This window comes from Tiliqua scincoides, chromosome 10 (genome assembly GCF_035046505.1).
Source record: "Tiliqua scincoides isolate rTilSci1 chromosome 10, rTilSci1.hap2, whole genome shotgun sequence".
Classification (NCBI taxonomy): Eukaryota; Metazoa; Chordata; class Lepidosauria; order Squamata; family Scincidae; genus Tiliqua; species Tiliqua scincoides.
Window position 1 is genome coordinate 47434 of NC_089830.1, and position 25131 is coordinate 72564.

At 53.3% G+C, this 25131-nt stretch overlaps 2 protein-coding genes across 2 annotated transcripts; one reads left to right on the forward strand and one right to left on the reverse strand.

The window, feature by feature from the left end:
* The first annotated feature begins 1341 nt into the window (after window positions 1-1341).
* FAM110D (family with sequence similarity 110 member D) lies at window positions 1342-2348 on the forward strand. Its single transcript, XM_066639095.1, is given in 7 exon segments — window positions 1342-1645; window positions 1648-1738; window positions 1740-1815; window positions 1818-2058; window positions 2061-2102; window positions 2105-2248; window positions 2251-2348. Coding segments are annotated over 7 exon segments (996 nt in total).
* Window positions 2349-6129: 3781 nt separating this feature from the next.
* Window positions 6130-22907, reverse strand: C10H1orf232 (chromosome 10 C1orf232 homolog). Its single transcript, XM_066639078.1, has 4 exons — window positions 22846-22907; window positions 19845-19931; window positions 14640-14737; window positions 6130-6481 (listed from the first exon to the last, which is right to left on the reverse strand). The coding sequence occupies exons 2-4, from the start codon at window positions 19911-19913 to the stop codon at window positions 6178-6180; spliced, it is 471 nt and encodes a 156-aa protein (XP_066495175.1). The 5' UTR covers window positions 19914-19931; window positions 22846-22907; the 3' UTR covers window positions 6130-6177.
* Between the last annotated feature and the right edge of the window lie 2224 nt (window positions 22908-25131).

Here is a 25131-nt window from a genome sequence, read left to right on the forward strand (position 1 = left end):
AACCAAAGAGCTTCTGCAAAGAAAGCAGCGCAGTGAGCCACATGTCCCTTTTTCTGACCATGCCCTGTAAACCGGGGTGGGGGCAGAGTGAGGCCTGGGTGAGTATGCCTCCATTTTGCTCCCATCACCCAGAATGACTCTGAAGGGGCGGGTCGCCAGCACAGCGCATCCAGGCACCTGCAAACTTAGTGCTTTGCACCCCCTCTCACAACACCACTGGTTGCCACCCAGACCAGCTCCAGATACAGGGCGGTTTTGTGCATGCATGGAAGGAGGGCTGACTGAGGTGGTAGCCCCAGGCTGCAGGTTGGTGAGGGGGCACCCCTCTCTGCTGCTGCTCCTCCTGCTCCTTGGAATGAAAAAGGGAGGCTGAAGCAGAAAAGGAAGTGTGGAGGAGAGTGGAGCTAGAGCACCCCCCTCTTTTCCATGCAGGGAGCCAGAGATGCAGAGACTGGTGCATCTCCAGGGGGTAGCATTTGGCCTTCCACCTTGGGAGGTCTCGGACTTACCCTACTACCTGTGCTGTAAACACTGTAGTCCTAGACAGAAGAAATCCCCATTGCACTAAGTAGAACCTACTTCAGAGTTGCAACTTGGCAAATCCTGGCCAACAGAGGCATAACTAGGGTGGAGCCTGAGGGGCACTTGCCCCTGGCACTGTGCCAAGGGGGAGTGCATGACAGCCCCTCAGGCTCTGCCCTAGTTACCAAGGAGGCTTTGCACCCCTGTTCCTTCTTCTGTGGAGGCGACCCTTGAGGAATGGGAGATGCGGGGGTGTCTCCTGGGGAGAACCCGGTTCGTGATGTCACGTGACTGCCCCGACTGCATTACAGCTCTGCTGGCCAGTGGAATCAGGAGGATTCTCAAATCTGCTGTGTGACTGTCATATATCAAGATATATAGTCACACAGGCCCCTTAATCAAAAACTGAAAATCATTCCTAACTGAAGGCTTTGCTGCTGGTTGCCAGAATGGTCCGTTCGTGTTCATCTGCCTATGGCCATTTGTGGCCATTGATCCAACTCCTGGAATAATCAACCCCCTTTTCTCTCTTTCAGGGCTACCAGACCTTGCTCTTCGTGCTGGAAGGAGCTTCCTGGATCTCTGTACTGTGAATGAGAGCAAGAATCTGGCTGCTAAAGAAATGTCATGGAGAGTTCTGAATGAGTAGCTGGAAGCTGGTATGACAACACCGGAAACCTTCACACCTGATTGAGACTCCAACAGGAGTCTTGGCCCACCAGGAAGACATGGAGGCTGGCAACTGTGACTTCTCAAAGTCTTCCTCCCAGGACCAGATCTCTTGCGTACATGCCGGACACTCCAAAGTGTGGCTATAAAATGAGATCTCTGTCTCCTGGGGATGGACTTTCCCCTCTTGGGCTGCTCAATTGTGGGCCAGACTACCTCTGTAGATAGCTGGAGGTAGGGACTGGGGGGCGGACTCCGAGTGCTCTGGAGAGGCCGGAAGACGACAAAGTCAAGTACGTCAAATCCCAGCAGGTGATCAACAGCCGCCTGGAGCCGGTGCTGCTCAGCTATGCCTGCCCCCCTTCCCCTTGTTGCTGGAGACCACTGACTCTTCACCAGCCTAACGAAGGCTTTGTGGGAGTTGTCCAAGATGGCCCTGAGGCCAAGAGCTGCCCTTTCCTCCTCAGTCACCTGCTGCATGAAGGGGCAATGGCAGGCGCCAGCTGAGGCCTGACTCACTCGTCATCTACCGGCAGAAAAGGGGCTGCGAACAAGAACACCAAGGGCTATAGCCTTGGGTTGAGGCTCTTTCAGGGCCCCCTCCCTGATGGCCACAGCAGCTCCCCTCCCTCCAAGAGTCTGTTGGGAGATGGGCAGCTGCCAGTGACACAGGAGACCGCCTTCATATCCCAGAAGAAAAGGACGACATGAGAACCCCAAGCTTGGTAAGTGTCCAAGCCAGGTCCAAGCCTTCAGAAAACAGGCAAAGGCAGCTGGACGTGGGCCAGACCTCTTCCTCAACCAGCCCCAGTCTAACAGACTCCAGGAGAGAGCTGGCACTGAATTATTCTCTCCCTCTTTCAGAGGAGGGTTTGTTAACCACTGTGACTTGGACCGGCATTTGGTGGAGGTGTAGGGGCAGAGCAGTTCAAGCCTGGGAGCTGGGATGCTGCCATGTCCTGCCTGCTGCTGGGAAGCCTGGGCTCGACCAGCTCTGAGCACAGCAGTCCCTCCCACAATGCACAAGAGCCATCCGCTGAAGAAGCGAACGAGAAGCCGCTGCCTCCATCTTGGTGGTTGACTGGAACACCCGGGTCATCAAGTGGCTCTGCAGCTGCCAGCAGGCCCAGGCTGCTGCCAAGGAGTCCACCGTATGAACTGACACCTGGCCTGGATAGAAAGGCAGCTCTTGACACAATGAGGGGAAGCCTGGCTGGCCAGGCATTTGCGCTGGAGGGTGGCAGGAAAGCAGCAGAACACACCCCGTGCCTATAGCGAGGCGTGTCTGGCCGCACCAGTAAGGTGAACCGATTGTGCCCGATGTCCCTGGCAGGGCCCCAGCGCCGTTCCCTGCAGTCCTCTGCACACTCAGCTAGGAGTCTGCAGTGGCACTTCTTTCCAAGCAGGAGTGCAGAGGCCTGCATCAGTGTCCTCCCACTGCTTCTGCCGATGCTCCACAACCTGCTAGCATCGCGCATCACACATCCAGCACAGGAAGCTGCGTTCTGTGGAGCCAGGCCTGGGTCCCTTTAGCCCAGCACTGGCTGGCAGTGGCTCTCCAGGGCTGCAGACAGAGAAGAGTCTTTCCTGTTTCTGCCTGGCGATGCTGCCGAGGAGGGAACCTGGGAAGACCTTCTGCAGGCACAGCTCCCGCTTTCCCACTGAGAGGTCTTCAGTCTGTCTCTGTGCTCACTACAGACGACTGCGATGGCCCCAGATGAGCTGTGACTGCCCTGTAATATTAGTTGGAGTGTCAGTGGATATTGATAAAGGAGAAAACTCTTTACCAAGCTTCAGTTGTGTGGTCAGCTCTGAAAAATGGAACAATGAACCCCTAAGGCACATATCTTCCTTCCTTCCGTAAATGGAAGTTTTGCCCTAGTGAGGAGAACAAAAAGGAACATAAATGGTGGCAAAAGAAATGTATGAAGGTGATACGGGAGGCCGAGAGAGACTATGAGGAACACACAGCAGCAACATTAAGGGGAATAATAAAAGCTTCTTCAAATACGTTAGAAGCAGGAAACCCGCCAGAGAAGCGGTTGGCCCTCTGGATGGAAAGGGGAGATAAAAGGAGACTTAGCGATGGCAGAGAAATTAAGAGTTCTTTGCATCTGTCACTGAACTCACCCCCTTCGTAGGCCTGTTTTGCCCTTCCTGTAGCTGACCCAGTCTGCCCTCCTCCACCCCACTGCTGCCTTGTTCTGCCCTCCCTTGCCCCCATTCTGCCTCCCCCCACCTTCCTCACCACCTTACCTCCACTGGATCCTCTCCACTGCTCCGGTGAGCATAAGAGGGCCCTGACCTTCCTGCCAGCACTCCGGCAACACACAAGCAGTGTTTTCACAACTGTCACAAGGCAAGTAGTGCTGGCGGAACACCAGCTCTGCCAGCGCTATGAGCACACAGGGCTGGGCTGTTAGTCTGAGCAAACATGTATAGGCAGAAGTGTTCTTTCTGAAAGCTGGGATTCCTTAACATAAAAAAGCAAGAAAGAGTTGAAGGTGCTTTCTGGTTGTAAAAATAAGTATTTAATTTTCAACACGCATCCTCAGTCACAACTTCAGCTGCAGAACAGGCGCTCCTGTTCCTAGGGCAGGAGTCTCATCTCAAGTGGTAAAGAAAGGATTCTGGGTGGAACGGAACTGTTATAAACAGGAAAAAGAGCCAAAGAAATGCACTGCAAACAGGGAGGGGGGGATCAAAAGGACAGTCAAAGAAGATAAGCCCTTCCTTGACTACATGCTCTGTGTGCAAACTGGAAGCAGGGCGGCATGGAGTGCCACCTGAGGCCATCTTGGGTCTGCCAGCTCTGCGCCAAAAAAGAAAAATCCAAAACGCTTACCGTGCTCCTCGTGTGCCGCAGTGAAACCCAGGCCTCCTGTCTTCCGGGTTTCCAGGCAGTGAGCAAGGAACACAGTAAGTAAGGAATTCTCTGTGTCTTGTTCAGAGTGACTGGGAAGGAGATTGTTGTGGCTTGCATTGGCAACAGGCTGGAGGGAGGTAGCAGTGAAAAGGACCCCAATTCTGCCACCCCTCGCTATCTGCCATTGATGCAACCTGTATCAGGTGGCTGCACGGATGGGCCTGCTGTGACTGGGACCTTGAGAGGACTGCTGGTCAGTCCTACTCCTGCAGTCGTCGCCCATAGCAAAGCAATCAATGGCAACGCTGAGTCTAATGGGACTCTTTGCTGGAAAACGATTGTGCTTCAGGAATGGAGGTTTGTAATCTGCAGCAGAGTCCCTTCCGCAATAGGCCTTGTGGGGCAAAGGCGATGCTCTCTCAGCCTTTCTGTGGCTTTGTCTGCAACTCAGGAGGAGTGGAGGCCAAGCTGGGCCCAACTATGGGTGAATCTCGATTCCTTGCTGGAGATGGAGCTTCCAGGTATGTCCTGCTTCACGTTGCAGGAAAAGCTGGGGGGCCTCCTCCCTCCACCATGACCAGAAGCTACTGTTGCACACCATGGTGATAAGACCACTGGCATTCCTGGGACTTGGCTGCCCAGGGGCTGCCCCCTGAGTGCCGCCCCCACCCTGAACTGGAAGTAATTGTGGAGATGTGATGATGTCACCACAATTACTTCCTGCACACTCCAAGCGGCTGCCAGCTTTGTTCACTTTGAAAGAACTGGATGGCCATTCTGTTTGGAACAGCTTCTTTCAAAGCTAAACTTGCTCAGAGCGATGCACAGCCGTTCAGAGTGGCTGAGAGGGGAGCGGAGTAGATGGTGGCACTGCCCCCTGAGGTCACTTGCACCCACTGACCCTCCCCAGGTTTGCCAGTGGACATGACCATGACATCAAGGCCAGAAACTGCACACCAAGCAGCAAGTGTGCCAGGTACTGGCAGGGTGGGGTATGACAGAGCTCCTCCCATTGGCTAGGCTTGAGTGCCTTCCCTCCTCCATCACCAGCACTCTGTGTGCGGGGGAGGGGCTCCGCAGGCCCAGCTCCATCTTTGAGAAGTCCTGTCTAGGCTGCAGTGCCAACCTGCCTGGATCAGCTGGCACCAGGGCCAGTCCCTGTGGTGCCCTCCAAAACTCAAGCTCCAGTATTTCCTCCTTGCTCACAGCAACTCACCTCTAGGGGAGGACCTGCCCTGAGCTTTTCCTCCCTTAGCTGGATTGCTCTTCCAGGTCTGACCCTGGACCACACACCTGCATCTTGTCCACACAAACTGACTGCCCCGGGTCCTTGAAAGTTGGGGACTCGCTAGTAAAGCTTGCCAAAGTGTGAGTGCCATTGTTCGCCTCGCCAGTCCCACTGGCAGGGGTCTTGGTGGAAGACTTTATGAATCATATGGGTACTATTTGTGTCCTGCCTTTCCCCCAGGCTGAAATCCTATATAAACTTTCCTGTGAGTAAGCCCCACTGAAGCTGGTGGGACTTCTGAGTAGACACGCATAGGCTTATGCTACCAGACAACACACAGGAGGCATCCCATTTGACCCCATCATAGCCTTGTCAGGCAGCTGAAAGGGAGGCAGTTTCTTGCCTGAGGCCAACCAGTGCACCTCATGGGCTGCCTGGATCTCCTTAGTCCAAGCCTGATGCCACCACACTGACTCAGGATTGCCCTGCAGGGCTTCCTCCTCCTCCTCCTCCTCCGGGTTAGCCCCTTGCCATGACAGTCTGTGAGAAGGCAGCTCCTTGGAAAACAAACATAGTTAACGCATGCAGACACAGAAGGAGGCAAAGAGATCATCCAGTCTCTCCCCTCGCTGGTTAAGCAGATGCTGCGAGCTGCATTCCTATCTTTCAAGGACCAGGAGAGAGGAGGAGATAGGGAGAGATAAAATGGAGACACAACACACGCACTGGCGGGAGGGGGACTCCACATAATTGGTGTGATGGTTAAAACGCCACCTAGATCTGGCATGAGGTCCGTACATTAGGCCCAGCTGTGCTCTGGGATCATGATGCCTGTGTGCCCCCCCCCCTTGAAAGAGTTTGGGTACCAAAGTCTCCCACATCTGCAACTCCTCTAGTTGCTCTTGGGGGCATTTTTGTTTCTGATCTCAGCCAGTTTGTTGGTCAGGAAGCTCCACTTGAAGGCAGCCCCTTCAGCATCACGAAGGTCACTGTCAGGTCCAGTGTTGCTGTCGTCCTCGCTGGCTGCCATCTCCCCAGACACCACGCTGCCCTCCTCAGCCAGTTGCTCTCGGACATCAGGCTTTGGAGCCACCTTTTCCAGAGCAGAAGTTTGCTGCCACTTGGTGGTGAAGACATCCCAGAGGCCAGGCGTCTTCTTCTCAGACTCCTCCTCAGCTGGTTTTGCTGCCAAGGGGCTGAAAGCAAGAGAAAGAGAACTGTGTCTGCTCCTTAGTAGAAGCTCATTGATGGTGTTTCAGGAACATTAGAGAACCATCTGCTCAGCGTTTTGGGTCACTCAACGGCTGCTCTGCTTGCTGGCCTGTACTGGCCAGCCATGGCTGGAATTGTGCCACACACTTGCCCTGCCTGACCCTGGCCAGAGAAAGGGAGAAAGTACAACCTGAGCTCTTCACAGGTGGGGCTGTTGGCAGAGCTTGTGCCACGTGCACAGGAAGTCTCAGAGCTGATGCCCATAGAGATGCCCTGACTGTGCCCCCCTTCAGTACTGTTTTTAGTTTCATGGTTTTTAAAATTCCTTTCAGAAGGTCACAATGTTTTGTGGGGGGCCCATATGAAATGAATAAAAATAAACTTTAACCCCCATCAGGCCATGCTGCACATGTAGGTACATGTTTAGTTTTGACTCTTTGGAAGAGGCATCCTTGAAGAGGCAGCAAAGGCCTGCAGTTGCTCGTGAGGGACTGACACTGGTTCAAGGCTAACACTGCCTGTCAGGTGACTGTCTGCACAGATCACTGGTTCCCAACCTGTGGTTGAGACCTGTGGTTTGTAAGAACATAAGAACAGCCCCACTGGATCAGGCCATAGGCCCATCTAGTCCAGCTTCCTGTATCTCACAGCGGCCCACCAAATGCCCCAGGGAGCACACCAGATCACAAGAGACCTGCAAGGCCTCCTGGGAGTTGTAGTTAAGAACATAAGAACAGCCCCTCTGGATCAGGCCATAGGCCCATCTAGTCCAGCTTCCTGTATCTCACAGCGGCCCATCAAATGCCCCAGGGAGCACACCAGATAACAAGAGACCTCATCCTGGTGCCCTCCCTTGCATCTGACATAGCCCATTTCTAAAATCAGGAGGTTGCGCATACACATCATGGCTTGTACCCTGTAATGGATTTTTCCTCCAGAAACTTGTCCAATCCCCTTTTAAAGGCATCCAGGCCAGATGCCGTCACCACATCCTGTGGCAAGGAGTTCCACAGACCAACCACACGCTGAGTAAAGAAAAAATGGAATTCTTACCTGAGAATATCCTGTTCTTGGAAAAGGAAGGGGGTAATTCTGGACTGTGTGGGATGCCCCTCCCTCTGCATGAGACAGGGCCGGACTGCTGACGTTGTCTCCTCTCTTGGTGGGGCATCCTGTCCTGCCCCAGTCTGGAACTGAAGAGCAAGCACCAGGATTCCCCGGAACGGAATGCCACGACCTCCTAGCTACATAAGGCAGAAGGTCAAAGCCTGCTGCCAACACCCTGACCAGCACGCCAGTAGGAAAAAACAAACGACTCCGGCATTAGGATAGGAGGGAGATAAGGGACCTGGCCTCAGGATGCCCTAGCTACCAACCCCCAGCCGACAGAGAAGCCACCGAGGGAACGCAATAGAGGGATCTCGCCAAGGAAGCAGTGGGCAGAATAAACCCCTTCCTCTTCCAAGAACAGGATATTCACAGGTAAGAATTCCGTTCTTCTCTGGAAGAGGAAGTGGTTAATTCTGAACTGTGTGGGATATGCCAGAGCTACATATCACCTGGGTTGGTCCGGCGAGAACCTCTCTATTGCGGCAGCACTTTCTGCAACACCCTCCTGCCAAAGGCGGCTTCAGCGGAGGCAGCCAGATCAATTTTGTAATGCTTGGTGAAGGTATTTGGAGAAGCCCAAGTAGCTGCCCTGCAGATATCACCAAGGGAGGTCACCCCAAGCACTGCAGAAGTCGCTGCCCCCCTGGCGGAGTGCGCTATGATCCCCTCTGGGGGCACTTCCCCCAGCGCTCTGAATGCCTCGACAATGGCCCCCTTGAGCCATCTGGCAGGGAGGCTACCGAGGCCCTCCTGCCTGGAACAGATCCAGTGAAGGTGACGAATAGAGCATCAGTTTCTCTAATAGACTTTGAGCGCTCTGTATAGTCACGCAGAGCCCTGCGTACATCCAGGGTGTGCCAATCTTTCTCCATTCTGTGAACAGGCTTGGGACAGAAGGAGGGTAACACTATGTCCTGTGACTGGTGGAATATCAAATTCACCTTAGGGAGAAACAATGGCTCTGGGGGCAAGACCACCTTACCCCTGTGAAAGACACAGAGATTGGCATTGACTGAGAGGGCCCCCAACTCCGACAAACTCCTGGCAGAAGTAACAGCGACCAGGAAGAGTGTCTTAAAAGTGACCTCTTTCAAGGGAACTGTTGCCATGAGTTCAAAGGGAGGCTTCATCATGGCTGATAGGACCTTCCCCAAGTCCCAGGTAGGGAATCTATGCACTGTTGGGGGGTTGAGCAGGGCTACCCCTCTCAGGAAGTGTTTAATATGTGGGTGGGTAAAAAGGTTACACTTCAGTCCTGCTCCCAAAGTGCTGTTCAGCGCTGCCACCTGTCTTCTAAGAGTGCATGTGCTGAGTCCCTTCTGGAGTCCTTCCTGAAGAAACTCCAGGATATGCTTAGTCTTGGGCCTAACGGTGTTAACGCCCTTGGAGACAGCCCAATGCACAAAACGTTTCCAGGTCGAGCCATATACCTTGTTGGCAGACTGTCGCCTGGATGCCAGAAGGGTGTTCAGTACCCCGTCGGAATAGCCGCACTGGGACAAAGACGCCCGTTCAATCGCCAGGCTGTCAACCGGAACAGCTCCAGCTTGGGGTGAAGAAGAGGACCCTGCTTCAGCAGATCTGTGTGTGTCGGTAGCGGCCAACCTGGACCCTCCGCCAACTGAATTATCCCCGAGAACCATGGCCTGCGTGGCCAGTGGGATGCCACCAGCAGGACTTCCGCTCCCAGTTTTCTGACCCTGCAAAGGACCAGTGGGAGCAGGGACAGGGCGGGAAGGCGTACACCAGACCTTTCAGCCGGGGCACCTTAGTGCGTCAACATCCTCCGCTCCTGGAATGTTTGACCTTGGGAAGAACCTGTCTACCTGGGCGCTTTGGTTGTTGGCAAACAGATCTAGAATTGGGCATCCGAATCTTGAGACTATCATCTCATTTTACACCTCCGGATGGAGATGCCACTCGGTCTCTCTGATTGACTGACGGCTGAGCCAATCTGCTGTGATGTTTTCCTCCCCAGCTAGATGTTCCGCTCACAGGGAGGCTAGGTTGCTCTCTGCCCACTGAAGGAGTTTGGAGGCCTCCCGCAACAGTTGGCCGACCTGGTGCCTCCCTGCCTGTTCACGTAGGCTTTTGCTGTCGTGTTGTCGGTTCTTACCACACAGGGGTCCCCTGTATGTTGCTTTGGAACTGCTGCAGCGCCAGGTGGATTGCCCGTAGTTCCAGCCAGCTGACTCCGTGCTGGGATTCCCTGGGGTCCCAGAGTCCCTGTGCAAATTTGTCCCATAGGTGGGCCCCCCACCCTAGGAGGTTCGCGTCTGTGGTTACAATCGTCCTGGTCAGTATCTCCACTTAACCCGTGAGAATCTCCCTGGGGCCAGCCACCACTGCAGGTAGTTCCTTAGTTGCTGCATCACAGGAATGGGGCAATGTACTCTCTTTTCCACCAGAGGGAGGAAAGAGAGCCGACTGGAGAGGACGGGTATGAAACCAGGACCAGGCCACTACATCTTGGCAGGAAACCATGAGGCCCTGCAGGGTGGCAAGTTGCATAAGGTCTGCCTCCTCCTTCCCCGCAATGTCCCTTAGGAGAGTCTTGAGAGCTCTCTGTTGCTCCTGGGACAGCAAGATGCGGTAGGTCGAGGTATCGACCCCTAGCCCCAGGTGCTCTATCTGCTGCTGAGGTACCACCGAGCTCTTTTTCTCATTTATCACAAAGCTGTGACGGCAGAGGCAATCCACAGTGACCTGCAGGTCCCTCAGCGCCTGATTTTTGGTCTGGGATTTCACCAGGACATGGTTGAGGTAGGGGAAAAGGGCCATCCCCTGCTGCCTGAGGTGGGCCACCAGCACCACTAGGATCTTGGTAAAGACCCGTGGCGCTGCCGTTGAGCCGAAAGGCATAGCTCTGTACTGATAATGATTCTGCCCATAGCAGAACCTCAGGAACTGATGGTGGGGCTGCCATACTGGAATGTGTAGGTAGGCCTCGGAGAGGTCTGTCAAAGACAAGAAGTCTCCCTCCTCCAGTGCCGCCGTGATGGAGTGCCAGGTCTCCTTCTTGAACCTTTTTTCCTGCAAAAACCGGTTCAACCATTTCAAATCCAAGATGGCCCTCATTCCCCCGTTCCTCTTGGGCACTAGGAAAAACACAGAATACACCCCCTTGCCCCGTTGTGCTACGGGCACCCTCTCTATTGCCCTGATTTCCAGTAAATGTTGGATAGCATCCAACTTTTGCTGGTGTTTTAAGGGGTCCCTGGACACTGGAACCCTTTGCACTTGCGGACAGTGAACATTGCGCTTTAGGGATCCCTCAATTCGCTTGTCACAGCTGTCCTTAGTACCTCCTTCCCCTTCGGATGGTAGCAGTGTGCTGGAGGATAGCACCACAACGGAAGCATCCACCACTTGGACCTTCAGAGACTGGAGGACCTTGTCTGGCAGGGAATACTTGTCTATCAGCCTGAAGCTATGCTTATGTTGATTGGAATTGGCCCATTCAGTGCGTTGAAAGGCGCCTGGAGAGGGCACCACTTTGGGTTTGATGAGTCCCTTAGGGAACAGCCCGTGCAAGTTCGCCAATGTCCCCCCACCCTTAGTCTGGGTGGCCTCAGTCGCAGGAGCAAGGTTAAGCTACTGGGAGGCTTCACCCATCATCCTGGGGAACAGGTCTACAGGAAAAGGCCTATGCACCTTTGGCGGCTGCTCACAGTCTCCCTCCTTGCCAGAGAGCTCCCCTTCCTCCCTCTCAGAATCTGAGGAGGGGAGGAAGGGGGGCTAGCCTTAGCCTTGCCCCTGCGCCTCTTAGAGTGTTCCTTCTCAGCTTTCTTGGACTTCCTGTCCTTCCTCTGGTGCTTGGAGTTGGGGGGGGAATCCCCCGAGCTCTCACTGGAGGTAGAGAGGGAGGAGGAAAGGGAGCTTGGTGATCTTTCCCTCTTCTTTCCCTTAGGGTTAGAAGGGTGATCTTTCCCTTCCTCATTGTTCTTTTAATGAGGGAAGGCAGCTCCTTTTTAAGCATCCCCCCCATGGCTTCCCTGACCAGGGCAGAGATATCCTGAGGGGTGGGGCAGATGGTTTGACCCCTTTGTTGGTAGGACCAGAGTTGGAGATGCCCCCGTCTGAAGGGCCACAATTCTCCCCCTCACGGAATCCAACTTTTGCCCCGGACGGGGCACCTGCACACACCTGGCCCTCCATCCCCTTACGCGGCTGAGCAGGCCGGAGCTGCTCCCGTGCACCTGGGTTGCTGCTCGCCCTTGCCTTGCCCTGGTCCCTTCCCTCTCACAGCCAGAGAGCGGAGGGCGCGGCACTCGCTCGCCACCAGCCCGGCAGAGGCAGCGAGCAGCGTGCGCGGGTGCGCCCAGGGCCTGCCCGGTGGGAAGGAAGGAGCTCCGGGGCTGAACAAGGCAGGGGGGCAGGCGCCTCAGGCACAGTCTCCCCCTCCTGCTGCACGTCGGGGAGCCTCCGGGGCGAGGCCTGTGGCCGCTCTGGAGGATGGCGGGAGGAGAGAAAAAGGGGAGAGGGGCTGCTCCAGGGTGGCGTGCTTGGAACAAGCGCTCACTCGCAGGGTCGCTCCCCCTCCCGCCTGCGCCCAAAGGGGCTGGCGCTCTCCACGCTCCGCCCACAAAGCGGGCCCAATCCCTGACTGAGAAGAGGCAGCTGGGTCGGGAAAGGCAGGAGGGGAAAGAGGCCAGGGAGAGCATCTCTGAGGAGGGAAGGGGAGAGTTGGAGACAACGCTGAGCCTTATGGAGCCAGCCAAAAAACCCGACCTGTCCCTTAGCGAGCGCCTTAGGGTTAGGGTTAGCCCGGTTAGGGTTACCTAACCCTAGGGGTACCTAACCCTAAGGGTTAGCCTTAGGGTTAGCCTGAGCCCAGACCAGACAGGATGCCCCACCAAGACAGGAGAGCAGTCCAGCCCTTCTCCTGCAGAGGGAGGGGGGCATCCCACACAGTCCAGAATTCACCCCTTTCTCGTTCAGAGAATATTTTCTTTTGTCTCTCCTAACCCGCCCAACACTCAATTTCAGTGAATGTCCCCTGGTTCTGGTGTTATGTGAGAGCGTAAAGAGCATCTCCCTATCCACTCTGTCCATCCCCTGCATAATTTGGTATGTCTCAATCATGTCCCCCCTCAGGCGCCTTTTCTAGGCTGAAGAAGCCCAAATGCCGTAGCCTTTCCTCATAAGGAAGGTGCCCCAGCCCAGCAATCATCTTAATTGCCCTCTTTTGCACCTTTTCCATTTCCACTATGTCTTTTTTTGAGATGTGGTGACCAGAACTGGACACAATACTCCAGGTGTGGCCTTACCATCCATTTGTACAGCGGCATTATAATATTAGCCATTTTGTTCTCAATACCTTTTCTAATGATCCCAAGCATAGAATTGGCCTTCTTCACTGCCGCCACACATTGGGTCGACACTTTCATCAACCTGTCCACCACCACCCCAAGATCTCTCTCCTGATCTGTCACAGACAGCTCAGAACCCATCAGCCCATATGTGAAGTTTGGATTTTTTGCCCCAATGTGCATGACTTTACACTTACTTACACTGAAATGCATCTGCCATTTTGCTGCCCATTCTGCCAGTCTGGAGAGATCCTTCTGGAGCTGCTCACAATCACTTCTGGTCTTCACCACTCTGAAAAGTTTGGGGTCGTCTGCAAACTAAGCCACCTCACTGCTCACCCGTCTCCAGGTCATTTATGAACAGGTTGAAGAGCACTGGTCCCAGGACAGATCCTTGGGGCACACCGCTTTTCACTTCTCTCCACTGTGAAAACTGCCCATTGATACCCACTCTCTGTTTCCTGGTCTTCAACCAGTTCTCAATCCAGGAGAGACCTGCCCTCTAATTCCCTGACTGTGGAATATTTTCAATAGCCTTTGGTGAGGGGCCGTGTCGAACACCTTCTGAAAGTCCGGATATATAATGTCCACGGGTTCTCCCACATCCACATGCCTGTTGACCTTTTTAAAGTATTCTAAAAGTTTTGTGAGGCAAGACTTACCCTTACAGAAGCCTTGCTGATTCTCCCTCAGCAAGGCCTGTTCGTCCATGTGTTTTGAGATTCTATCTTTGATGAGGCATTCCACCATCTTACCTGGTATAGATGTTAGGCTGACCAGCCTATGGTTTCCCAGGTCCCCCCTCCTTCCCTTTTTAAAAATTGGTGTAACATTTGCTATCCTCCAATCCTCTGGCACCGTGGCTGTTTTGAGGGACAAGTTGCATATTTTAATCAAGAGATCAGCAACTTCATTCTTCAATTCCTTAATAACTCTTGGGTGGATGCCAAGAGTGGTCCGCAAGACCCTGAGAAGTGATCCACGAGGCCTCTTGGGGGGAGGGGTAAAAAACTTTTATCACTTCCAGGGTTTTGCCAAGACAATGCTCCCTCATGGACCACTAAGAGCACAAGCCTAACCAGGTCTACTCAGAAGTCCTATTTTGTTCAATGGGGCTTACTTTCAGGAAAGTATGGTTAGGATTGCAGCCTAATTCCCAAATACCCATTTCCTTGCAAGGAAACTGAGTCTGTAAACTGAGTCCTGAAAATTCCTGCTACTGCATTTGGGCAAGGGCAGTGAGTGCAGAACAGGTGCGCCACTGGCTTTCAGAGACAAACAAGGATGTTGCTGCCCTGGCTGCTTTCCTTCCTTGTGCTCTCTGGCAATGAGGGGTTTCTCCTGCCAACTGTGGGCTGACGCTGGAGAAAGAAACAGCCAGGGCAGCAGTTCCTTGTTGCTTAAGACACTATCAATGGCATTCTGTTTCCCAAAGTGTAGGGCAAGTTCAGGATTGGCTGAAGCCTTTCTGGCCATGGGTGCCAGTAGCGGTTCTTGGTACCAGGGGCCACTACAGGTGTCTAAAGGCTTCTGTGCTGCTTTCTTAAGAGGACAACACATGAACTTGAGGGTCATGATCAAGCGGCAACATTAGGTGCCCCTTGGTCACAATGTACCACTAGCCAGCTGCTGCTTTCAGTAGATAAGCAAGGCCAAGTAAACTCACTGGTTCTTAGAGAGCAAAGCGGTGTGCTGGGGGAGGGGGAAGGATTTCTCTTACTGGTCAGCACAAGACTCAGAGGCCAGCAGCTTGTGTTCATCTTCCCGGCTGAACAAAGTGGAGACTGTCCTCCAGCCTTTGACTCCAGCCCCCTGGACCTGCAAGAGAGGCAAAGAGGGAGGAAAGCAGGATTAGATGGACTCAGGGGGCAGGTAGCTGGGGTTGCAGAGTCAATTATGTGGTGGCCCCCTCAGCCGGGGGTGAAGCCCAGTACATGGTGGGGAGGCAGAGCCCCCCAAATTTCTCTGTCTTCCAACCCTAACCCAAAAGACAAAGCATAGGAAGAGGCCCAGCAGACAATGGAAGGAAGTGACCCGAGTGCAACTTCAAGCAGGTTACATCTGGCACAGACTCTTGGACCAGCAGCAAAGTCACCAAAAAGGTGAATGTCTGCAACTTTCACATCAATCTGCCATCTGTCACAGACTGCTTGAATGTGGGGCTGTTGCTCTGGGTCTTCTTTACGTTCCGGCCTCAAAGAACCAGTAGGGGAGATTTCCTAATGACACTGATGGGAGGCGGGGCCTCTTTTGCCTGGAGAGAAGCTTCTTTTTGAGTACACTAGTCAATATTATGCTATTATTTGTTATTATACTATTATTTACTGAAGTGTCGGATGCAGTTGTGAGCAGTCCATTCTCCATGGACTGCTAGACCATGGAGGAGCACTTGATCAGGAGATGCTTCCCCATGGACCACCAAAGAGGCCAAAGAATGGACCACCCACAAGCAGCAACAAAAGCAGCAATAAACCTAATACATTTTCTCTAACTATAACAAATTTAATTGTATTTTTGTGTGCAAGGGGGTAGGAGGTTTGCATGTGGTCCACAACAATTCCAGTCTTTGTCCCAGTGGTCTGCAGGCTCCTAAACGTTGGGGGCCACGTGTTTAGAGTAATGGTTCCCAAACTGTGAGCCACGGTTCCCTGGAGAGCTGCAGAAAGCAGCCAGGGGAACTGTAGAATCCTCGCAAAAAAACCCACTGTCCTATACAATGTAAAGGATTGTAGCACTAATGGGGAGCCATGGCCAATGGCCCAGTAGGTCAAGGGAGCTGCCAATGAAAACATTTGGGAACTGCTGGTTTAGAGGACAGCATACAGTCAAAATTAAAACAACTTTTATATTTTATATCGTAATAAAACAAGAGCAGAACTAAAACAGCAGAAAGGCAGGCAGCAATGGAGAGGAGTTAAAGCCAGCTTAGACATCATCTGGAAATGCCTGGGAAAATAAAAAACATCTGTGCCTGTGGTGATTTGGGCAGTGCAGAGCCCTCATGCCAGGGCCTCCCTCCTTTCTCCTGATCTACGTTGTGCTGGGCCAGAATTGGTAGAGTCTGCTGCCACCATGGGGACGAAGCAGACAGAGAGAGATGGACCTCAGAAGGCTCACTCCCAGTAACATGGAAGATCCTCAAAAGGCTCTGCTATAGCCAGGAATCTAGATGAGCTGGTGGGACAAGACTCCAGCTGGTGAAGAGTTAAAATATAAAAAGCATTTACTAAAAATAAAAGGGGGATAGGAGACTGAGGATGAAATGGGTGGCCAGAGGCATACCTGGGGCGGAGCAAGTGGGGTAAATGCCCTGAGTGCCGACCCTCGAGGGGGCACCACAGCAAGCCTTGCCCCCTCTTCACCAGTCTGTCCTTTTTTCCAAAAGGGAAAGAAGTCAGCAGCTCCGTCGGCTTTTCTCCCATTAAAAAAAAACCAAAAAGCCCTCCTCCCAATGGAGGAGGGCAGCCCAGAATCGCTGCTGGAGCAGCAGCCAGCTGCTGCCTCTCTGGCAGCGATTCAGCAATGGACTGGGCCGCCCCCTCTCCCCTCCTCCTTTATAGGAGGAAAGAAAATAGGGGCCCTAGAGAGGCAGCACACCAGGAGCTGCAACTCCTGGCACACTGATGTTCTAGGGTGCCCGTTTCCTATCCTCTACAGGAGACAAGAGGGCACCCTAGAGTGTCAGCGTGCTGGAAGTCACAACTACCAGCACGCTGCCTCTCTAGGGCATGGTCTTGTCTCCTCCTATAATGGAGGAGGGGACAGGGAGCAGCCCCAGTCCAGCGTTGAATCGCTGCCTCTCCAGCAGTGATTCTGGGCACCCTCCTCCGTGTCTGAGGGTGTCCCTCAGAGAGGCATGCGAGAGGAGACACGCGCAGCTTCCCAGGCCACAACGGAGCCTTCCGCACCACTTGTAAGTGGTGTGGAGGGCTCCATCGGAGCGGTCTGAGGCTGCTGGAAGTGGTGCCCAGCAGGGAAACGCTGCCCACCTACTGGAAGCGGCTCTCGCCTGTCTTGGATTCTGCTTCCAGCGCCTCCAAAATGCTCCAATGGGGCCCTCTGCACTGCTTACAAGTGGCACAGAAGTCTCTGTTGGGGGCCTTGGCTATCTTCTCTATTCCCCCTTTCTTCAAAAGGGAAGTATCCATGCGGAAGTAATTGCAGTGACAATGACATCACCACAATTACTTCCTGGTCAGAGGCGGGGCGTAGAAAAGGGGATATAGAGGGGCAGAAAATGGGGGGTTGCCCCAGTTGCCAGAACCCCCAGGAACACCTGTGTGGGTGGCGTAGCTTTGGTCTGGGAGTTGGACTTAGACCCAGAAGATCCAGGTTCAAATCCCTGCTCAGCCACAAAGCTTCCCGAGTCACTGTCCTTTAGCCTCGCCTACCTCACGGGGTTGTTATGAGGACAAAAGGAGTGGAGGAACTATGCACACCAACCTGAGCTCCCTAGAGGAAGGGTTGTAAAACAATGAGGAAAATGATAAATAATAATAGATTTACAAGATGCAGAAATTCCAGCTTGGGTGCTGGAAAAGCCCCAACTCAGATCTTAGCAAACACACCACAAGCAGTTGCAGGCAGGAGAATGTATCTTTGCTCCCTGGTCCCGACCTGTACTTACTCAGGTGTCAGTTTTCTGGACTCCAGAACACTCCAAGCCCGGAGAGGTGGGTGAGCTTCACCACACACAAACTAATCCTGAGGCAGGCCAGTGGGACACACATGCATCTCCTCAAGCTGGGCCTTAAATAACCATGGTGAGTTTACAGTCTTGCCTGGTGTTTGCTGACTACCGGAGTAACCCACATCACCCCTTTCTTGGCAGGACTGGGTAGGCTTAGATGCTCAAGCTGCGTGCAGGAGGTGGGACGAAGAAGGGGAAAATTTTGCTCATCAGTGTCTGCTGCCAAAAAGATGTTTGGTGCCAAACAAGTCACCTCAGGGAAGCTTTCCATAGATAGGGGGCCATGACTGAAAGGCCACTCTAACCCATCTAACCACCCATAACCACCCATCTAACCATGGGGGGGCAACAGAGAAAGGCCTCTGAGGAACAGCAGGTAGCTGGGGGGGCTCACATTGTAGAAGATGGTCCTGCAAATTGGAATGAAGAGTAGTTTAAAAAAAAATTGCAACAGGAATACAAACATCTTAGAAAGTGCCCAGCCAGGTGACTTGTTTGGAAGCATCCCCACAGCATGTCTCTGCCCCAAAACTATGAATAACGCACCTCTTTGCGAAAAAATTAAAAGCCAGTCACTTCATTTTGAGCAGTTTTTGCTTCGTGCCATTTCACCTTTGAGGGCTGTGAGCTCTTCCTCTCCAGCTCTCAAGTCCACACCTCCCACACAGTGGCATAGCTAGAGGGGGTGCAACACACTAAGGTTTGCAGGGAGCCTCTCCACAGTGTGCAAGAGACACCTCCCCCTCCCCTCCCCTGATTTTAGAAATGGGCTACGTCAGAATGCCAGATGCAAGGGAGGGCACCAGGATGAGGTCTCTTGCTATCTGGAGTGCTCCCTGGGGCATTGGGTGGGCCGCTGTGAGATACAGGAAGCTGGACTAGATGAGCCTCTGGCCTGATCCAGTGGGGCTGTTCTTACGTTCTTAACTACAATTCCCAGGAAGCCTTGCAGGTCTCTTGTTATCTGGTGTGCTCCCTGGGGCATTTGGTGGGCCGCTGTGAGATACAGGAAGCTGGACTAGATGGGCCTATGGCCTGATCCAGTGGGGCTGTTCTTACGTTCTTAACTACAATTCCCAGGAAGCCTTGCAGGTCTCTTGTTATCTGGTGTGCTCCCTGGGGCATTTGGTGGGCCGCTGTGAGATACAGGAAGCTGGACTAGATGGGCCTCTGGCCTGATCCAGTGGGGCTGTTCTGATGTTCCCTTTGGAGCCATTCCAGGCAGGGGGAGCAAAATGGAGGCATACGCCTGGCTCTGAAGGGGAGGGGAGGGGCTGCTTGCATGCTGCGGTGAGGTTCCCTGTAAAACTTAGTGCTTTGCACCCCCTGCAGCTGCACCACTGCTCCCACAATGTTTTTTTTAAGAAGTCATTTTCCACCCCAGCAAGTCCTTCCAGTGTGTGGGACGGCACTGTGGTTGGCTGGCAATGCTAAGAGCTGTGGGCGCAAGCTGTTCGCCCCAATGGAAAATGCTCTTCTCTGGGAACATCTTCAGGCAAGCTGAGCCCTTGCTGGCTCTGCATAAAAAGGAGGTGCTGAGGCTTGCCGAGAGTTCCACCCCTTTCCCAGGAGCCCCACCCTCGCATTCAGGCCTGAAGAAAAGCTCTCCACGTCCACCCATCAGACTCTCAGGCAGAATCACACAAGCTGTGAGCTGCCGGGCTGACACAGCCAACTAGGGAAACAGTAAACCTCCCATTTCTGCTGCCTGCCTCCGCTTGCACCAGAAACCTGTCAGCCACCTAGCAAGCCACACAATTCGGCAATCCCTTTACTTTCATCCACTTGACTTTCGTTGCTTTGCTCTTTCAACAGTTTTCAAGAATAACTACATTTCAGATTTTGTCCATGTCCTTCCCCCTTTTGTCCGATTTCATCCAACTCTCCATGACCTTTGTTGGTATTCTTATTTTTTTTAAGATTCCTGTTTACTTAGGTTTTGCACACATTCACACTTGTCACATAGTTAGTTATTTACGCTTTTGCTGGCTGAAAGAAATTTGCAAGCCAAACAAGGCTGTGCTTCCACATTCATCCATTTTTGACTTTCATCCATGCTCTGGTCCTTAACCAGACCAAAGTGCCAGGGTATAGCTGTACCTGGTGAGCGAGTTGGGTTAAGCTTGGTGAGCCAAAAATCCTACAGGTTTGCCCTGGAATCTCATGCCATTCTGAAACAGCCTTGAGACTCAAAAGCCACTGGGGTTCCAGTATGGAATCACAACTGCTCCTTACCCGCCGTGCTAGCTGTGAAACAGAACTTGATCCTTCCTCTGTTAGGAGTGTGGAGTCCGTGGTTTCCATCAGCTCGGGGATCTCTCTCTGAAACAAGAAAGCGATTCTGGGAGCGGAGCCAGCAGCTCCTACTGCTCTTCTCTCCTGCGCTGCCCCCTTTGCTGGACTGAGACCACAATATCATCCTTTCCTAAATCTTTGTCATGTCCCCACAAGTTATCTTCTTTCCAGAAGAGCTCCTGCTTTTTGTAAATGCAACAGTTACATGAACCATTTTTTAAAAAAACATTTTGATCAACTGAAAGTTTACCCTGATTAATCAATCGGCAGATTTTTTTAAAAAATTATGATTATTAATAAAAAGACATATAAAAATGGAGATGGTGAGTGCCCCTAGAAGAGCATTTCCTGTTTGCTCTCACACTATCATAGGGAATGCCTCTTCTCAGGTCATGTTGACTGCAACCCATTAGTGAATCATCTACAAAGAATGTAGGCCTTTTTAAAATTATTCCTTTTAGAATTATTCCTTTATCTTATAGGCAAATATATATATATATATATATATATATATATATATATATATATATATATATATATATATATATATATATTCAAATTTAAATTAGTTTGTTAATCACTTAATTAAGAGCCAAATCTGATGCATGAATTAAGAGCCCAATCAAATGTACTACTCAGAAGTAAGTCCCATTGAGTTCAGCAGGACCTACTCCCAGGTAAGCACATATATGATTGCACCCTAAAACTCATGCAACAAATGTCCTTCTTTAAGAGGGTCCCATTTAGCCCAGTTTTCCAGGCTAAAAAGTCCCTTTCCCAACTCAAGTCCTGCTGCTCCTCCCCTGCGCTTAGTGGCCAGGTGAGGGAAAGGGACCTGGCTGAGAAGCTCTCTACCTCATCTTGGAGGTCCTCATCCTGCAACTCTCCGCCAAGGGTCTGCAGCACTTTGGCCTTGTAGACCTTCCAGAACCCCTGAGTCATCCTGGCAAGCAGCTGGTCAGCAACCTCCGTCTCAGCTGACTCAAGTTCTTTTTCCAGCAGAAGGAAGAGGGGCAGGCAGAGTGAACTCCTGAGGTCCCAGAAGCCCCCAAGTCTTTCAGCCAGTGCCCGACTGGTGTGGATCAGGTCCCAGTTGTCATCGTGCCTACACACCCAGCTGCTCCCAAGGCTCTGCAGGGAACCAGGGGCTCAGACAGATGCTTGAGTGCCTTGCAAATTCACACCTGTTGCTGGCGGCTGCTGCCTCCCGTGATCTGGTATCTTCATTAAAATTTCAGGAGCCTCCAATGTACATCTCAGACAACAAAGCGGAGCCAGATCCATGCCTGACCCAGAACTCCAGTGGACTACTTCGGTGAAGGCCCTGGAACTGAAGGGGGCTCTGTGGTCCTGGATTCCAGGGATCTGTCTCCTTGCGCTGGGCCTGCATCTCATCTCCCCATTCATTCTCCAGAGACACTTTCAGTTGTCTTCTCCATCGCACCCTTGGAATAAAGATCCCCACAGGGTGGTTACCTGTTAACATCTCCCTTGTCCACGTCTTTCGTGGAGCCCCTTCATCTTCAGGATAGTGATGTCCCCACCCAGCCCAAGAGTCGTCGTCCCCACCAAGAAGTCTCTGCTCCCACTTTGAAGCTCCAAGGAAAGCTTCACTCCAGCATCGCTTAAGCTCTTGCATTACACGCCATTGTCTGTGCCCTGTAACCGATCTCTTCCCAGAATGGACCTTGGAACGTGGTCTCTCAGCAACAGGCTCAAAATAGTCCCTGGCCGCTAAATTATTTCTTAGGGCCGACGGCCTCACAGACCTGCTTCTTCTCCGGCATGGATTTAGTTTCCGCCTGAGGCTGAGAAAGGTTTTTCCTGGAGCTAATTTGTGCAAATTGCAAGCGGGGGGGGGGGGGGGTTCAACTCTATAAGGAAGGAAATGACTCTTCTGCCTGCTGCACCCCAAATAATGCAGGGGGTGTGCAGGAGAAGGAGTGGAGGGCTCTTGTTTCCATTACCCCCCTTGTTTCACTTGTCACTGCTGCCTTTCCATGTCCGTATGCATTATTGATTTTCCTGGCGAGTGCAGTAATGTGATCATGAGTAGTTCACTGACTGGCAGCTGTTCCTTTGTCCCGTACCAACAGCCACAGCACAAATGCAAAATCCATACTTGCCACGCTCGATGCGGCCATGATGCTCCAACATGTGACTCTCACAGAGCTTTGTTGCGCTGCAGTGCTCAGGGTTGGATGTTGGATAGAAATCTGAGGGCTCTCACTCTTCAAGCCTTATTCAGAGTGAAACGCCTGTTGCTGGGTCAGCACTAACTCAGAGTTAGAGTTAACCTAGAGGTGAGCCAGGGCTGGAGCCAATCTATGTCCCGGGCTCCCTTGTGGCCCAGGGCAATTCTTCACACACACACGTACCCAGATGACCATTGATTTTACTTGGCCCAGCTCAGCGTTAATTCCTTCCAGGTCAGAAGCGCTGGGTTTCGTCTTGCAGCGCAATCCTATCGAGATTCCCGCACTGCAGTGTAGCAGAGCCAAAATGGCCTGCGCTGTATCCAGCACGGGAATGGTTGGCAACCTTCAGTCTCGAAGACTATGGTCTAAGCCTACAGCACCCGGTATTCCCAGGCAGTCTCCCATCCAAGTACTAACCAGGCTTGACCTTGCTTAGCTTCCGAGATCAGACGAGATCGGGCATGTGCAGAGGCTGCTAAAGGTCTCCCTGAGGTAAGGGGACTTGCCCCTTTTCCTGGGGCAAGCCCCAGCACTTCTATGGGGCAACTTGATCTAATGCCAGCAAAATTGCTGGTGCAAGTCTGAGCAGATTTGTGTTGGTGGCTCAGACCTGGAAGAGGTGATAGGATATGATGGAGGCCTCTGCCACCAGTCCTGCCTCCCTCCTGGGCCCAATCCTTGCCCTCCCCTGCCCAGTTACCCCATTCCCTTCCCACCCCATCCCCATCCTTTCATCAGCTTACCTGCTCCAGCACACGCTGGTCTTCCACTGGCACCGGCAGGCTGGCACAGGCCTTTCTGCTGATGCCAGGAGCCTCCATGCTGCTGCAACATGCTTTCTCGTACATTGTGTGATCGCACAAGTGCTCGTTCTGCAGGTGCTGGGCTGGTCAGAAGTGGGCTGTTGTTTTGTTTTGTTGACTAGTGCTTTCCCCAGACTAGACTAGACTCAGCTCTCTAACTTGAGGTGGTGGCAGCAAGAAGTACCCATTCCAATGGTGATGTGGAAGCAGGGAAATAGGTGCTGCTTGCTGGACATTCAACACTGCAGCCAACACTGGTCCTCTGTTCCTGACATGCTTACTTGCTTTTAGTATTCATTACAGTGTTTTTTATCTTGCCCTTCCTTCAAAAAGCTGAAGGTGCGGAACATGCCATTTTATCCTCTATGAGGCACTTTAGGCTGAGAGATCAGGACTAGCTCAAGGAAATTCAGGAAGTGTCATAGCTCAGTTTGGATCAGAACTCAGGTCCTTGGGCTAGAACAGCGCTCTAAGTGCTGTATAATACTCACAGCACAATCTAAACCACTGCCTGAGCTGGCACAGCCATCCCTGACTGACTCAAACATGCTGTAAAGCAAGTTTGTGACTACTCATGAGCTGGCAGCACCAGTGCAAAGGCCTGTGCCTGCCTGCTGGTGCTGCATTCAGGAGCAGCACCTGACAAGGGAGGTGGGCTTGCGTCAACCAGTACAGGGGCACGGGGAGGGTGGCGGGGAGGGTGTATCAGGGCAGGGGAGGGCATAACGGAGCATAGATTGGGCGCAGGAGGGGGTGGGATCGGCAAAGGGACTGAGTGCTCTACTCGGCACTCTCCTCCACGATTCCTCTTCCTTGTTTGGGACTGAGGAGAGGAGGAGGGTGAAAAAGTGTTTTGCAAAACTGTTTGGCTTTTCTTGTGAAATTTAAAACTGCTGGCCTCGTTTCCAGAAATCATCAGGATGCTTCAGTCTAGCTGAGAATCTGACTTATGTGGAGAGTCTGTCTATGCCGGACTCACAGCCCCCAAACTTGATCAGGCCACCGTTTCACAGGTGAAAGACCGTGTTTTCAAGAAACCTGGGAATTTGGCTATCACCCAGGTCTCTTTAAAGGCAATCGAGAACACGTAGGCAAGAGACCTGTGTGACAAAGCATCATCCAAGAACCACTGTTGTCAAGTATGAGCAGATTAGGAAAAGTCTGGGGAGGGGGTTAACTTCATTGCAGGAGGAGCCCCAAGAAGAAGAGGGACTCTTGATTCCAGCCAAGTCCGCAGGCACTTGCTGTGGAGCAGGGCGTGCCTTAAGGAGAGCAGCTCTTGCTCTGCTGAAGTCTCAAAGGGCTTTTCACTCCATCCAAATCGCTGCTCACTATTTTCCACGCTCATATCACCTTTCGTGCCACAGATCCTGAAGCCTTTCTGGAGCAAACGTCAACGTGCCGGTCCCTGGGCAGTCGCACAAAGGACGGGCTGCGGCTCTGGAAACAAAGAGCCCCGTATCCGATTCTCACTGCAGGGAAAATAGAGGTCAGCGGCCTCCGGTGACCAAACCGACACCCGACTGGGACACCGGTCGGGGCCTCTGCGCGCAGGGAGGGCAGCGGATCTTCCCAGCGACCGGCCGGGGCTCCGAGGTCCTCGACAAAGCGCGAGCGGAACGCCAGGGAGGAGAGCGGCAGCTGCCAAAGCCTCCCTGCGGCAACCGCACCCCCACCAGCGGCGAGGGCTCCGCAGGCTCCGGGGAGCAGTCCCCTCAGAGGCACTGCTGGAGCTCCGGGGAAGAGAAAGGCTGGAAGGGGGTCTTTCGCTCCCAAGCCTGCGGCGAGGCCTGAGGAAGGCCCTTCCGGGCGGGAGCCGGGCCTGGCTGCCCCAAGCCTCAGGCGTCCTGCCCCACCCCGCCCCAAAGGGTCGCCCGCGGCTTCCTGCCTCCGCCTCGCTGGCCAGGCGGGCCTGGGGCCCAGCCGGTGTGGCGCGACGGCCGCCCTCCCCCGAGACGGGCGCAGGCAGGCAGGCAGGCAGGCAGGCGCTTCCGGGCCCGGCGGGCTCTGCTGCGCGGCTCTCCCGGGCGCAGCCGTCCTGGCCTCGGGAGCCGGTCGGCTCGCGCCTCGGCACCTCCTCGCGGCGCCTGCGCAGGCGCGCCACGTCCCGAGCAGGGCTGCTGAGGGCGGGCTGCGGGCGGAGCCGCCTGCGGGGGGCGGGGCCTCCTCGGAGCCGGCCTCCGACTCCCCCCCGCGGCCTGCGCTGCGCTGCGCGCGCTGCCCTCC

Excerpts from the sequence above, each read along its gene's own strand:
- C10H1orf232 (XM_066639078.1), bottom strand. The coding sequence starts at position 19,913 with ATGGAAACCACGGACTCCACACTCCTAACAGAGGAAGGATCAAGTTCT. Across the intron at positions 14,738-19,844 it reads TTTCACAGCTAGCACGGCGG|GTCCAGGGGGCTGGAGTCAA; the intron begins GTAAGGAGCAGT and ends CCTCTCTTGCAG. Across the intron at positions 6,482-14,639 it reads TCTGAGTCTTGTGCTGACCA|CCCCTTGGCAGCAAAACCAG; the intron begins GTAAGAGAAATC and ends TCTTGCTTTCAG.